Below are 14,518 nucleotides of genomic sequence, written 5' to 3'. Positions count from 1 at the left end.
AGCTGGGGCATACCTCATAAAACCCTGGTGGCCCATTCTCCCTTGCAATGTACTCCTGGAATAAAGCCTTGCAAGTCTCTCCTCCACTGAAACATCTTCTCTCCAGCTTCTTTGACCCATTTTAGCATTCTGCACTCAAGCTTACCTTAGAAACATAGGCCTGGAACTGTAAAGAGGGAAATGTGAGTGGATACCAGAGGAATGTTTTGAGGGAAATCCCTCCTATTCTTTCTCTGATACAAATCACTCTCTCCTGAAGGCACTTTGCAAAGGAAGAAGGAGCAGTTGGGGATTCATTACATCCAGCTTGGTTTGCCCTTAAGAGTCTTTGTTGGCTTGATGGAAATTGGGAATTTATTTTACTACAATATTTGGATGATGCCTTTCATGAGGGAAATCTTCTGTTGCCTGGAGGTGTTTTCAGAAGTGGCCTTGAGTCTTATCTGTTATGACAGGGCACTCCAACTTTTCATACCAAGCACAAGAGTACATTGACACAGAACCCATGAGCTGCACAATACCTTGTCGTTGGCATGGGGAGGCGGGAGGCAAAGCCAAAATTTGACACCCCTCCAGCCTGTGCTGCCTTCCCGAAGCTAGTTAAGTGAGGCTCCTGGCTTTGGGAAGGAGGCGCAAAGCTCTGGCAGGGTCCTAGAGCCCTTCTACCTCCTTCCCAAAGCTGGGAAAGCACTAGCTAGACTTTGGGAAGGAGCCTCTGTACCTGAGCTACATCCACCACATCAGAGGTGTGAAACTTTTTTCTGCCCGAGGGCTTCATTTCCTCCTAGGCAATCTTCCAGGGGCAGAGACAGAGGCAATAATGGGTGGGGCAACAAATGTAAATTTTACTTTTGTACAGTACTCTCTCGGTTCTCCATCCTCCATCCTGAATAACAGGAGTTGTCAAAGTTCATGGACACGTTCTAGCAGGGCAAAAACACTCCAGGAATGTTTGCGGTTCCTGCCCCCCCCCCTGCACTGTATCCATGGATGTTGCATGTAGATCTGAAATACTGGAGGGTGTTCATATGACTTAATGCATCTCTCTACAACAAAGAACTTATTTTTCAAAAGACAAACCCTGTGTATATAGAAAGGTGGCATGCTGAGGTTAGTGCTTTTCTTCCTGGTATCTAGTTTCTTGTCTCCTACCTACCTAAGGTGAAAGTAAGGTTGATTTGGAGAAGAAACAGCACCGCCTCATTCATTGCAACAGCTGTTATGGAAAACCTTGCCCCATGAGGTTGATTCAGCCTTTTGCCAGCTTTAGAATTTTTATTTTTATCTTTCCCAGCCAGCTTTTCATTTGTCATGCTGATCTGGTTTTAATGGGAAACTATGTTTTATCTGATGTGCTTAACCTTGTCACGTTTGTTTGATAATGCTGATCTGCTTTTAATATGTTATAGATATATGTTGTTTTGTTTTTGTATTGTTGATATTTTTATCTTTTGATTTTAATTGGTGTAATACCGGTACACGTGTGTTAGAAAGACAGGCTATCAATTCTTTTGTATCTAAATAAATGGTAAATTATTTTGATCTGAAATGTTTGATCTATAGAGTGGCACAGTTAAATGGAAAATTAATTAAACACAGTATTATTGCAGGTCTAAGTAAAATGTTTGAAAAGACAGTATTTTATAAACTATAAATTGGGGTGGCCAATGAGGTGCCCTCCAGTTGTTGTTGGACTACAACTCCCATCAGCTGGTGTTAGGAACTGTAGTCCAAAACATCTGAAGGTTACCATGCTGATTACTCCTGCTATATTTCTATGTGCAATTTACACAATTCTGCATGTTGGGTGAAACAGTGGTCCTGAAATCAGACTGGCTGTTTCTTTAAATTAAAATTCCTATTTCCCAGCTGCAACAGGTATTGCTGCTAAAATGGGAGAATATCCAAAGAACCAGAACTAGCATTTTGTCTGGGACAAAAAGAAAGTCAATTCAATTGTTTGTCGAAGATATTTTTTGTGGTAGAAATCAAGACTGCAGTCAAGCTTAGTGTTGGTGTTTTGCCTGATCCCCTTAGTATTCCACCTGGAATTGCCAGGTAAGCATTTGGGAGGGAGACAACACAGATAATACAGGAGAAGGTCAGAGCCAGACTGGCTCATCCCTGAAGGACAAATTAAGCTCACAATGAAGGAATGGTGCATGGCAGATTGTCAAATGTTTGATGATGTAGCTTTTTGGCTAATAGCTGTCCTTTCAAACAGTTTGGATATTGCAAGTAGATGGCTTGCGAGCTCCCATGAAAGGTTTTATTTCCTTGGCAGTCATTTTGATTGAATTACCCTAAGTATTTGCTGTGGATAATCCCTTGTTTTATGTCTTGATAAGCCAATGCTTCTTAAATAAATTTTTTAATGAAACATGTAGAAGACTGCTGATGTTTTAAGAACTGCACAGAAGTCTCCTTGCTTTGGATACACTAATAAGTTCACTGGTAATTTCTTTTGAGCAATATGTTTTAATGGTACAATGTGCTAGCAAGGCAATATTGTAATGTATACAGCTTTTGGCTGTTAAAATACCAACTTCGAATGTAAGGAAATAATTTAAAAATGGGAAATCTTTAACTATTAATTCTCAAATATTTTATGATGATTTCAGAAAGATGGGAGAGAATAGCTATTCACTATATACTGTTCCTTATAGGTCATAAACAATGATGTTAAATTACAGGAAGGTAGATTTCATTTACAATATTCTTAATGGTCAGAGCTGTTCAGCAGTGGACAGCTACTAGGGAATGCTACAAACTTCTTTTATTAGATGTGGGAAGATAAAATGAAGAGGCATTGGCTGAAGATATTTATTATATGGGGAGTAAACTAGATGATACCTTTTCAGCTGGTAAATGCTGGTCAACTTGTACTCAGTTTTGAAGTTTTCTAATTGTATAAGCAATTATTTCTTCTATCTAAACGTGGGGTGAATCTGGAGCTCACTTAATGCTGAAATCATTATTAATTATAAAAAAATGCACGTGGACCTCCTGGGAGAGGTTGAAATGCTGTCACTTCAGATTAATTATAGCGTCACAGGAGTTAACAAGCGTCCCTGTTAAGGTAAGGTTTTTGCACATCTATAGAACATTTGCTTCTCAGTGTTTTGTCATATTTTTGCCTACAAGGGCAATATGTGTTAGCAGATGGGGGGGGCAATGGATGTAGCTTGAGCTGGTGGGAAGCATGCTCCTCACACACACACACACACACACACACAGAGAGAGTATGTGTGTACAGGCTTGTGGCCCTCCAAATATTGTTGCCCCTGTAAGCAACCCATTCAGGGTTGATGGCAGTTGCCATTCCACAACATCTGGAGGGCCACAAGTTCCTCATCCCTGGTCTAGTGCATCTGAGAAACAGAACCCAGAAAACAGGACTGTACAAATATGTGCTGACTTGGTTCTTAAGTGCTCTGATAGAGTGTGGGGAAAGTTAAGGAGGCTGTCACCTGGAAAGGAGTTGAAAGAGGTTCAAACATGCTTCTTATTCCACCCAATAGGATCACACAATGACATTCTAATCAACACCATAGTGATGTTCCAGACTGCATGCTCTCATTATCTCCTACATAAGTGGATGGTTGCCATCCATTCCTATGAGGACTAATAGGGAGATGAACTTGGGGACGCTGTTATTTGCAGGGGCAGAGTGTACAAAAAACTGTATTGGGTGCAACTATCGTATGCAATTGATCTGTGCTTCTCAACAAAGTTGGCTAGCTCAACAATATTTCAACAGACATATCCAGGTTCTTCTCTAGTGTCCTTATTCCCTTCGTAAGTTATTTTTGTTAGAGTAAGGGCTTCACGGCTTGCTCATGTGGAACAACTCTCCTGCAGGCTAATTAATTATTTTACTTCTCCTTTTCTGTTTTTTGCCTTCCTTCACATATAAATTAATGATTATCATATCTGCCTGTACACACTCTTTATTACTCATGTAAATATGGGTGCTGATAGTAGGTTTATTTAATATTCAGCCATGCATGTATGCATTTAGTTTTTAATTGTAAAAATAACTGGTAGTATGTTTTCATTAGAGAGCTGTAGACATTCATTCTTAATTGCAATAGTAAGCATTTTCCATAGTCATAAGTAAATTACAATTTAGTATCGTTTTTTAAAATTGGGATTTTTTTCCAGGCATTTTAAGCACTGGTCTATTTTCTGTTCCAAATGTGCAAAAGCTTAAGAAATAATAACACAGAATTGCTTGTGCTGAGTATGTCCCTGTGTCCCTTTTGCTATAAATTCTTTGAGGCATGAAATAGCCTGCCAGTTGTCCGCTGAATTCTCTCTTTGATAAATGGATATCAATTTATTGTAGCCACAAATTGTAATTAATGCATGATATCATTTCTCAGAATATTTGCTTCTAAGATAGTTTGATTTAATATGTTCAGTAATATGCTAGACTAAATTTCTCTCCCCCTCTCTTCAGTGGGGGTATGAATTATTTTCTTGCACCTTCTTTTATGGTAATTGATACGGAAACTTGCCTTGACTGGAGCCACATCAGACTTGTGATGATCACTGTAGAGGTGGAGAGGACGCCTGGTATCAGTTTAGTTGGAGTCTGTCTTCAGTGATTTTATGATGGGTAGTCAGAAGACACATGTTTAGCATATAACAAAAGAATAAAGGCAATAGCAAACTGCTATGCTATATAGGCCTCTGGAACTCTGGAAAGATTTCTTTTATCTAAACTTTTATGCTTGCATCTTGGGGGGGGAGGTCAGTGGTACAGCATTTTTCAAGCAAAGGGTTGCACATTTGAATACTCCTCTACGGAAACACATCCTTACCCCTACAAAGAGAAAATGAACCTATTTTGGGGGGAAAGATTCAGCTTGGTCTCTCACTAATAATGCTATTTTTGTGTCCATCTGTGTAGCGAGTTGTTTTCATCAGGGAGCTTTTAAATATACAACCCCATACCCCCCTGTTAATAATACAGTGTGTGCCTATGGGGATATTCAGAGTGCTTTCCCCCTGACCACTGTACAGCCTCCCCTTTCTCCAGCCACTTAGAATTAAGAATCTGGACTTGCACAGTAATGGCATTTTTTCTGCGCAGATGAAAGTCCCACAACCTCTCACTTCAGAAATTATTAGGAGTAGAGATGAGAGAGCCCGCTGTGAACCATTTAGTCTGGTGAGAAAAACCCATCTCTTCTGGTCTGCATTTCAGTCATGCTGCTGTAGCTCATTGGGCTCCAGTAAGACTGGAACAAGTAGTGTGGGGTACCTTTAATTCTTTTTTACACATTAACATTTATGTTTTGCTCTGTGTCTGTGATAGATTAAGTAATATTCAATTCATCATTTGTTTCCTGAATTGCTGTTGTTATTGATTACATATTAGATTCATATGCTTTGAAGCAAACTATTTCAGATGTTATGTACTTTGATAAAGATGACGTAAGTGTCTTTTGGTCATAGTTCACCGTGGGAAAGTGGCATATGAATAAACTACTTAAATTCTAGCAAACATTTCACCACCCTCCCCATCCACTCCTCATTTTCCTCTGGCAACTCTTCACAAAAAAGCGTCATTTTTCTTTCTACAGCTCTCCGTCCATTCTTGTGATAGGCAAGCTGCTTTTGCTTATTCCCCCACACCACCCCTGTCTCATCCCAAATAATTGGTGTCAACCAGAGCTTAGCCTAATAACAGGGTTGAGACCTGGAACATGGGAAGAAAAGTACCTCTGAGCATGCACTTAGTACCATTTCCTTACCACTGAATCTGCAATCGTGTATCTCCTCACATACTTCTCTTTATGCTTTCCACCCTCTTTCCGCATTCATTGCAGTAACCAGCAATGGATTTGGGGAAAGCAGTGAGAGTTAGTCAATACCACTCCATTTACATGTGATGCTAAGTTTCTGGGAATGAAGGTTGATCCGGAAAAATAATCACATGGCTTTAGAAGAAAATATTTTGCCCATTGCTTTGTTTGCGTCAAATCATATTGCAACAATTTAGGTGAAAATCATAATGTTTGGTGTCAGAGTAACAGTGTAGGTATCAAAAATATGGAGCTATGCATACCAACTTGCTTAGCATGCCTGTACTAGGCTTTAGCTACTATTAGCATTTACGTATAGTTCAACTCTCAAAAAAGCAGTTGCTTCCTGAAAATTATCTTCAAAGAGTCAGGTTTCTCCAGTACGTTGTTATAAACATGGAATTTTATATTTCATTTGATAAAGTATTTAAAAATATTTATCTATGTTGTTGTTGTTTAGTTGTTTAGTCATGTCCGACTCTTTGTGACCCCATGGACCAGAGCACGCCAGGCACTCCTATCTTCCACTGCCTCCCACAGTTTGGTCAAACTCATGTTGGTAGCTTTGAGAACACTGTCCAACCATCTCGTCCTCTGTCATCCCCTTCTCCTTGTATTTATCTATGTGTATCTATGCTATTACTGTGGTCCTGTTGAAAAGTAGTAGTTCTGTAGCTGAAAAATTGCCACTGAAAATACACCATTGTTTTGTGTTATGAGGCCAATATAATGTAAGATGAAAATGGGTGTTGGAAATCAATTTGCAATTTGATGAGCTTTGACTACAAAACCCTGTATACTGATTACTTTTGATCTCAGTCTTTTGGGCAAGCATTCACATAAAATGTGACATAAACATTATGGGAAAAACATTAATTTGTATTCACTTTGTTGTAAAGAAAAGGCTGTTTTGCATAATTGTCTGACTGACAGTTCAGTCACATATAGAACTTTGAACTTACAAACATGCTAGATGTAAATAAATTGTGGTTTATTAGCTTTGTGCTGCCTACACTTTTGATGTTATGTAAGTTAGCATTTGGTAAGCATTGGAAATTGCTCAGGAAAATTCCATTACCAGTGGATGCTTTCAATTTTGTTTGTTCGGTGCTTTAAAGGATGGAAAATTATATAAAAATTATATTAATTTATATTAAAAAACACTCTCTAGAAATTCCTGTAAAGTGGCACTGGCTACCAAATTGTTTCTGGGCTTAAGACCATGTGTTAATTATCACCTTGAACCCTATATGGTCCTATATACATAGGAATATATTAACTTCTTTCTATAATAAATCCAAGCATTCTCCTCCTACCTTCATTAATTGATAAACTCCTGGTACCTTTTCTCCTTCACTATAGCAGGTGGGGTTTGGCCTGATAGTGCTGCTTTTGGGAGCCACACTATAGGCAACTCCCCATTTAGGCAGCGGTTACTTTCTGGCTCCCTGTGCACAGAAGTGAAATGCGTGTAAATGGGGAGCACCCTGCTGCTCCTCCTGTTTGCAAGGAGACCTTCCCTGGAGTCCAAAGGAGATGTCCTCTTTGGGCTCCTCATGAGCTGGAGGTGCAGCAGGGCTTTGTTGAGGCTCTCCAGGTATCTTTCCCCACTTCCAGGTTTCTGGCGCACAGTGCATATGTGAGTTGTGCATGACTTGAACATGTGTAAGTGGAGCGGATGCCTGTATAACAGTACATAAGGGGGAGCTGGGCCCCTGGTAAAGAGGCCTAGCTGACATTTGCCCCCTTCCTGTGCCCATTAAAAAGAAGTAAAAGGTAAAGGGGCCCCTGACCACCAGGTCCAGTCGTGTCCGACTCTGGGGTGCGGCACTCATCTCGCTCTATAGGCCGAGGGAGCCACCGTTTGTCCGCAGACAGCTTCCGGGTCATGTGGCCAGCATGACAAAGCTGCTTCTGGCGAACCAGAGCAGCGCACGGAAACGCCATTTACCTTCCCGCCAGAGCGGTCCCTATTTATCCACTTGCACTTTGATGTGCTTTCGAACTACTAGGTGGGCAGGAGCTGGGACTGAGCAATGGGAACTCACCTCGTCGCAGGGATTCGAACCGCCGACCTTCTGATCAGCAAGCCCTAGACTCTGTGGTTTAACCCACAGCGCCACCTGGGTCCCAAGAAGTAATCAAGTGTAAATACTGATTCACATCTTCGTGGCCTTTGGATCTTACAACCGAATGGCTTGACTTTTATAAACTGTTCGCTAAGAGTAATACAAAGATTCTTGGTTAACATTATAGTGGGTGATGTAATTCACTTCATTTGCTCTTCAGTTCTAATGTAGAGTGAATTTGAAAGTGGCCATAGCCATAGATCATAATTTTTATTTGTCTTCAGCTGACATTTAAAATACTTTTCTCCGTTAAACATCTAGCTTGCAATGTCTAGGGCTAATGTGCAACATGGCTTGCTGTCTACACAGCCATAACATTTCTTCTCAAAGTGAACATGTACAGAATTTATTAATCTTATCAAAAAGCCTGAGAAGTGTATAACATGGAGTTATTTCATAATAATATGCTAGGTAATATTCAATATACAGTATTTTCAGTTTTTAAAAATATGCAACTTCGTGTTCAGTGTAAGATAAATCTAAAATTTGGCCAGTTAAGGAATGAAATAAATAACTGGAGGTTTGAATAACCTGGGAGACATCACCGTTGTAGAAGCTGAGTGTCTAGAAGGGAGACCATCAAACGATATGCAGACATACTTGCAAACAGGACCAGGAAAGTTTTATTTTTATGCATGTTTGCCCCACATTTGCATTCAGATAACACATGTACTGTCTACATATGAATTCTTATATCCCCTTCCTCTTTGCTTCTTCATCCCCTTCTAGGTGGGTTGCTCACTCCCCTCCCTGCCTGAAGCACCGTTAATGAGTTTACCCACTTCCATTTTTTGTTCTTTGTGCACTCTCTCTCACATACACACACCATTGTCTTTTTTTTAATGGAAAAGCAGCTCAGGGGAAAAGCGAGATGTGGTGACACAAGTCCCCAATCATTCAGCAATGTGCATATCCGCTTCTATCGGAAACTTCACAGAACTTGTTCGTTTCTAAGAAGCATATATGTCTGATAAAAAACGGAGGATGTAATTCTGCAGCAGCTTGAGCACTCTATGTGCATCTGTGTTCAGTTGTAACTGCTCTGAGTTTTCTAAAGGAGGACCAGTTAGAAATATAATAACTAAAACATGTCCATCATTCTTAGCAGTAAAGGCAAATCAGCAATTATAATTGGCTCTTAAACGGGCACCCATTGCTATATTTTAAAGGCAGATACACTTTAAGATAAAAGCTTCATGCACTGCAGACTAATGTCTTGCAAGCAAGCAAGCAAGCAAGCAAGCAAGCAAGCAAGCAAGCAAGCAAGCAAGCAAGCAAACAAATGACTATTTGAATAATAGAATAAAGGGTCACTTTAAAAATTCAGAATGTATATTTGTGATTGGGGGTGTTGATTCAGGAATCTGTTATAACAGAATTTGCAGGGACAAAGATAATTAAATTTCCACAGAGGTCATCCTGGAGCTGTATTATCTAACTGGCCAGTTGTCAAATATATGACAGGTTTCTGTTATGCTCTGTTGAACTAGCACCTTTCACTTATTGATTGCTGATGACATGATTCATTTGATAGCGGTTTCTATGCACTTTTCTAGTGCTTGTTGAATCTGTCCAAGTCTTTAATTTGCAAGGTGATATTAAGTTCATAACAAATTCTTCAAAATAACAACTGTGGAATTTGTTTTGCAAAGCAATGTATTTATTTGGTTTGTAAAATGTTGCTCATGCTGACAATTTTTAGTGATACTTGTTTCCTTTTCAATCAGAAAAAACCTGGTTCTCAAACGGAATCCATTCCGGAAGTCCGTTTGACTTCCGAAAACGCTTGAAAAGCAATGTGCGGCTTCCAGTTGGCTGCAGGGGCTTCCTGCACTGTCAGAAGTCGCATCAGCCGCGTTGGACATTTGGGTTCCAAAGAACGTTCGCAAACCGGAACACTCACTTTGCGGCGTCCGGGAGCCAAAACGTTTGAGTTGCAAGGCGTTTGTGAACCAAGGTATGACTGTATTTCAACACTATCCAATCTTGTTAGGTTGCTGCACTTGTGCCAAACTCATCATCATAAAAGGGAACTAAATCTCTCATTAAAAGAGAGTGTTGCACAGTGAAAGGTGCTTCTTTGAGCAGCTACTTTGTATATGCCAGTTGCAGACAAAGACCTTGGTCACATGCCACTTTAAACCAGGGATGGGGATCGTATTGCCCTCCAGATGTTGTGGACACAGGGAGCTGTCTGAGTCAAACCATTGGTCCATATAGCTCAGTATCATCTGTGCTGATTGACAGCAGCTCCGCAGGGTTTCAGGCAGGAGTATTTCTGAGCCCTACCTGAAGAAACCAGAAACCAAACCTAGGAGCTTTTGCATGCAAAACAGATGCACTACTACTGAGCTATGGCCTTTCCCTGTGTTATGGAACTTCCATTGGACCCAGCCAGCATGCCCCATGGTCAGGAGACTATGGGGAATGTCACCCAACAGCATCTGAATGGCTACATGTTCCTCATTCCTGCTTTAAACCATAGTTAACGGCAATTTAAAGGTGACAGTGCAGCATGCTCGTGCATGCCACTGGAACTCTGGGCACTTTGCTGTTCCTGCATTTCTGCTATAGCCTATTGCCGGGAGCTAAGCCACTTTTGGGTGTAGCATTATGTCCAAACCGAGGCTCATGGTGCTCTTGGTTTGCTTCTCACAACTAAGTTGCTGTGGAGTGGCAACCCCCTGGCTATTTCCCCAGGCTATTTCCATCCGTCTAAGAATGCTTGTTGCTGCTGTCCTTGGTTGACTGTCATTCCGACTTGCCTCCTCCCAATACATCAGAGGCAGTGGCATTGTGAAAGGTCCTGATTAACTGAGCAGGCAGGCGGCCAGTCTAGGCCATACTATGTAGTGGGCATTACCAATGTGCATAGACTGCTCTACTTACATGATGCAAACTGGTGTTGCTGCTGCTGCTGCTGCTTCATTGCAGCATTTGTTTGAGCAGGCACCTGGTAGGCCATTTTGAGGATGGGATGCTGGACTAGATGGGACTTTTGTCTGATCCTTCAGGGCTCTTGCATTCTTAAGGTGGTGGAGGATTTACCTGTATGTGCCACATGGCCTGTCCTGCACCACTGAGGCTGCTTCATTGCCCGTGTTGAAAAGAAATTAAGCTGCTATTTTCTGTATATGGAAAGGGGAAGTGGTGCCATCTTGTCTTTGCCTCAGGCAACAAAATATCATGGTCCCTCCCTATTCCCTCAAATTCTGTTTCTTTAATATTTTTTATTGTTACCAGGTAGCTGATGGCACGCCTGTGTAGTAGTTAGGGTAGTCATTGATTCGCTAATCGACTGGGAAGCTTATCTAAATATAAATGAGTTAAAAACTTTTTGAAATATTTTTTCATGAATGATTCCTATTTATAGTTACGTGAATGCACAAGCTGGGAAAATCCTTGGTTTAAACCTAAGATTAATGTTTCTGACATTTAGTGGATTTGCTGCTCCCAAGGAGTGTTGGACTAATATTTGATTTGGGTACCATTTATTGCTCCATGATTTAGTGGTCTGAGACAGTGGGGTTGACCGAGGTTGAAAGGGAAAATATATGTGCTGCTGCTGGAGGCCTGAATCTATATTAGAGTTCAGAAATACATTAATCTGCTTTGTATATAATCTTCATAAATGCTACTGTCAGTTCTCTGACTGGTCTAATTCTTAAGGCAAAGCAGTATCATCCATTTTATTTAGAGCAAGCTGATAGCAAAGCAATTATCAGCAAGTCATTTGGTTATGAAGATTATTTCATAAGCCAGGGAACCAGAAACAAGCGTACTGTAACAAATTGTGAAAGGGAACTATTCAGAATGACCACAAAGTCATTGCAGATGTACAGTGGAGCATCTGTGCAACCTTCAGGCAGTCATTTATATACATTAGTGAAGCCATTGGTCTTAGTTTGAATTTTTTTGGTGGTATGCTAACACAAAGATTTTTTTGTGCCAAATATTATTAAAATCTGTTTTGTACATCTGTCCATAAGATATTGAATTAAATACCTAAATATATAAGGTGTGTGCCTTTCTACTGTTTGGAAGTAAGGTCACTATATGAATTTCTAATACAAGTCTTTAACAGAAATACTTTTTTGTTCTTTGTTCTTCCACAGGCTTTCCTCTTATCAAAACAATTCTCCTTTCCTTACCTACCAAGAAATTTATACATATGCTTTTCTTGTTGCCGTTGCCTCTATCATTCTTCTCTCCATCTGTTGTATCTACCTTTATTGAAATTTAAATTATAGGTCCCTGTCTTTCTTGTTTGCTGCATGTGTTCAGGCATAAAACGAAGCTATAAATCCATATTTTTTTTAAAAAATAGCCCGCTTTGCCTCCTCCCTTCCTCCAGCAGGGAAACAAACCACTGAGCAGCTCGGTTACCATTATGTCAGAAACAGCAAACTTACTTAGTGTAAGTAAATCACAATATTAAGCCAAGGTTTGTTCTTGACTTCTACCCCTTAACATGGGAAAACCTAAACTGTATTCTTGATTGGCTTGGGAGAAACAAAGCTCGAGCTCTGTTGGATGTGGCATTAAGTCAGCCACTTCATGGTTTGTTTCTCAGCTCAACTAAGGGAGGAAAACAGACTAATTTGCTTAATCATGGTTTATGGCTTAAAGTTGTAGCCACTGGTGATATTAGATAAACAAAGAATAAAATATATTAATTTCATCACTGTAGCATGCTCTTTTGAGAGGAATTATGTAACTGATTAGTGCTCTTCAACATTCCTGCTGTCCAGATTGGTATAATTGCGCTATACTTCAACAGGCAATTAGGCTTTTATTTTTGTAGTGCCCTAATGTGGTGATTTATTTCTGGAGAGTGCTATCTCGTCCGTCCGTCCCCTTTAAAAGCAAAATTTCGAAGAACCTGGGTGCCCTGTTAGGTCAGATCAAAGGCTAGTCCATCAACCTTTTCCAGTAGTGAACAACCAGATGCCTATCCGGAAGCTAGATGTAGAAAAGGACTAGTGGAAGTGCTTATTCAGAAATACCACATTCCCTCATATGAACCTGCCTCTGCTATCAGGCATGCTTGATAGGGACACAGAAGAGAGCCTTTTTGGTGGCAGCTCCCAGACTTTGGAACTCTCTTCCTAGAGAACATAAGAATAGCCTGCTGGATCTAATCTAATATCCTGTTCTCACAGTGGCCAAGCAGATGACCGTGGGAAATCAGGAAGCAGAATATGAGCACAAGAGCACTCTCCCCTCCCATGGTTTCCAGCAACTGATATTCGGAAACATTGCAAGTCTGCTATTCATTCTATTGTGTTCACTTCAATTTATGTACCACAGTGGTGGGACACTTGATGCCTTCTGGATGTTGTTGGACTACAACTCCCATCATCCATGACCACTGGAGGCCAACAACATCTGGAGGGCCACTGATTTCCCAACTCTGATGGTACAGTACACATGAGAGTGCAGTGTCCTATAAATACATGTACACATACACACTGTCATCCTTTACAGTGTCTATCCTTTTTCCTTAACAACAGCAGTAAGAGCTCAGTGGCCGAGAACCTTTTCCATTTCCTTTTTTTTTAACCCAGTTGTGGTCACCTGTTGTTTGTTCTTGAAATTAAATGCTTCCAAAAGTGATACTATGTTGGTATTTCATTAACTCCGCGGACCACAGCATGGCTCTAGATTCAGACCATTTTCTTCCAAAATGGATTGTTGGTACAGGTGAGTGAAAACCTCTGGTTGGTTCTTCATCCTTGACCATTGAGCGAAAGCTTGCCATAGCTAATAGAAAATAAAACATCTTTTCTCTTTATTGTGCAGAGCCTAATTCCGTGGCTGTCAAGCTAAACCAAATAATCTTATTTCACTGAAAACCCACTCTGTAAACTACTGGAGGATGATTAAAGGCCCATGTCTTCTGGGCTCAAGGCAAAAGGCAATTTGGCTCGGTGATGAACATGTAGTTATTTTTCAAACCTAAAATACAATTTTAGCTAAATCTATCCGGAAAAATCTGTCTCAAACATCCAGGAACACGCCATGTCAGGTTGGCATTTTCATACCAATTCATACTGTGCTGCAGTGCCCGTGTCTCTTTTGAAGTAACTTCAACACTAGCAGCAATTTTTGAAATGGAAATGTGCTCACTGATGTGATGTGATTGGACCAACTGAGCAGGAGAGTTATTGACAATCTCTCCTCTTGTGACAGATAACAGTGACACTGCTACTCCGGCTTCTTAGGATGTATATATAGAGAGACAGAGACATCAGCGCAGGAGAGGCTGAGAAGCAAAGCTTAGAAGCTGGAAGAAATGCTGCAAATTGGTTTTGCAGTCGATGATGATTATTAGCTATTCAGGAGAACTTTCCCAATGTCATTTGGCTTGCAATTGTCACACCATTTTGTGTACTGTATGTTGAATACAGTGATATATGGTGCCAGAGCAGGAGGTTTGCATTGCGGTACAGGATGGTTTGCATATTTAATAGGAATAAGTTTGACCTCTCCGGTAAAAGACGGGGTAGACATGCATGCACAACTCCTCCAACTGAGTTGCTCCATTTACTTCATTAGGCAGAGAGCAGTCCAGCT

General features: G+C 40.5%; 1 protein-coding gene across 13 annotated transcripts in view; it reads left to right on the top strand.

Annotated features, from left to right (window-relative positions):
- The window catches only part of SMYD3 (SET and MYND domain containing 3), a 345,088-nt gene that overhangs the window by 6,868 nt on the left and 323,702 nt on the right, over positions 1-14,518 (top strand). For 6 of the 13 annotated variants that reach the window (XM_088666494.1, XM_088666493.1, XM_060272884.2 and 3 more), the window contains exon 2: positions 9,670-9,899. The exons of the other annotated variants lie outside the window; for them this stretch is intronic. In XM_088666494.1, the coding sequence (XP_088522620.1) occupies positions 9,739-9,899 (161 nt within the window). In that variant the 5' untranslated portion in view covers positions 9,670-9,738. The remainder of the gene's footprint in view (positions 1-9,669; positions 9,900-14,518) is intronic. 13 annotated transcript variants of the gene reach the window in all.

Source organism: Zootoca vivipara, chromosome 3 (genome assembly GCF_965207765.1).
Source record: "Zootoca vivipara chromosome 3, rZooViv2.hap1.1, whole genome shotgun sequence".
Lineage (NCBI taxonomy): Eukaryota > Metazoa > Chordata > Lepidosauria > Squamata > Lacertidae > Zootoca > Zootoca vivipara.
Note: the sequence above shows the minus strand (reverse complement) of the source record. Positions and strands in the feature narration are given on the sequence as shown.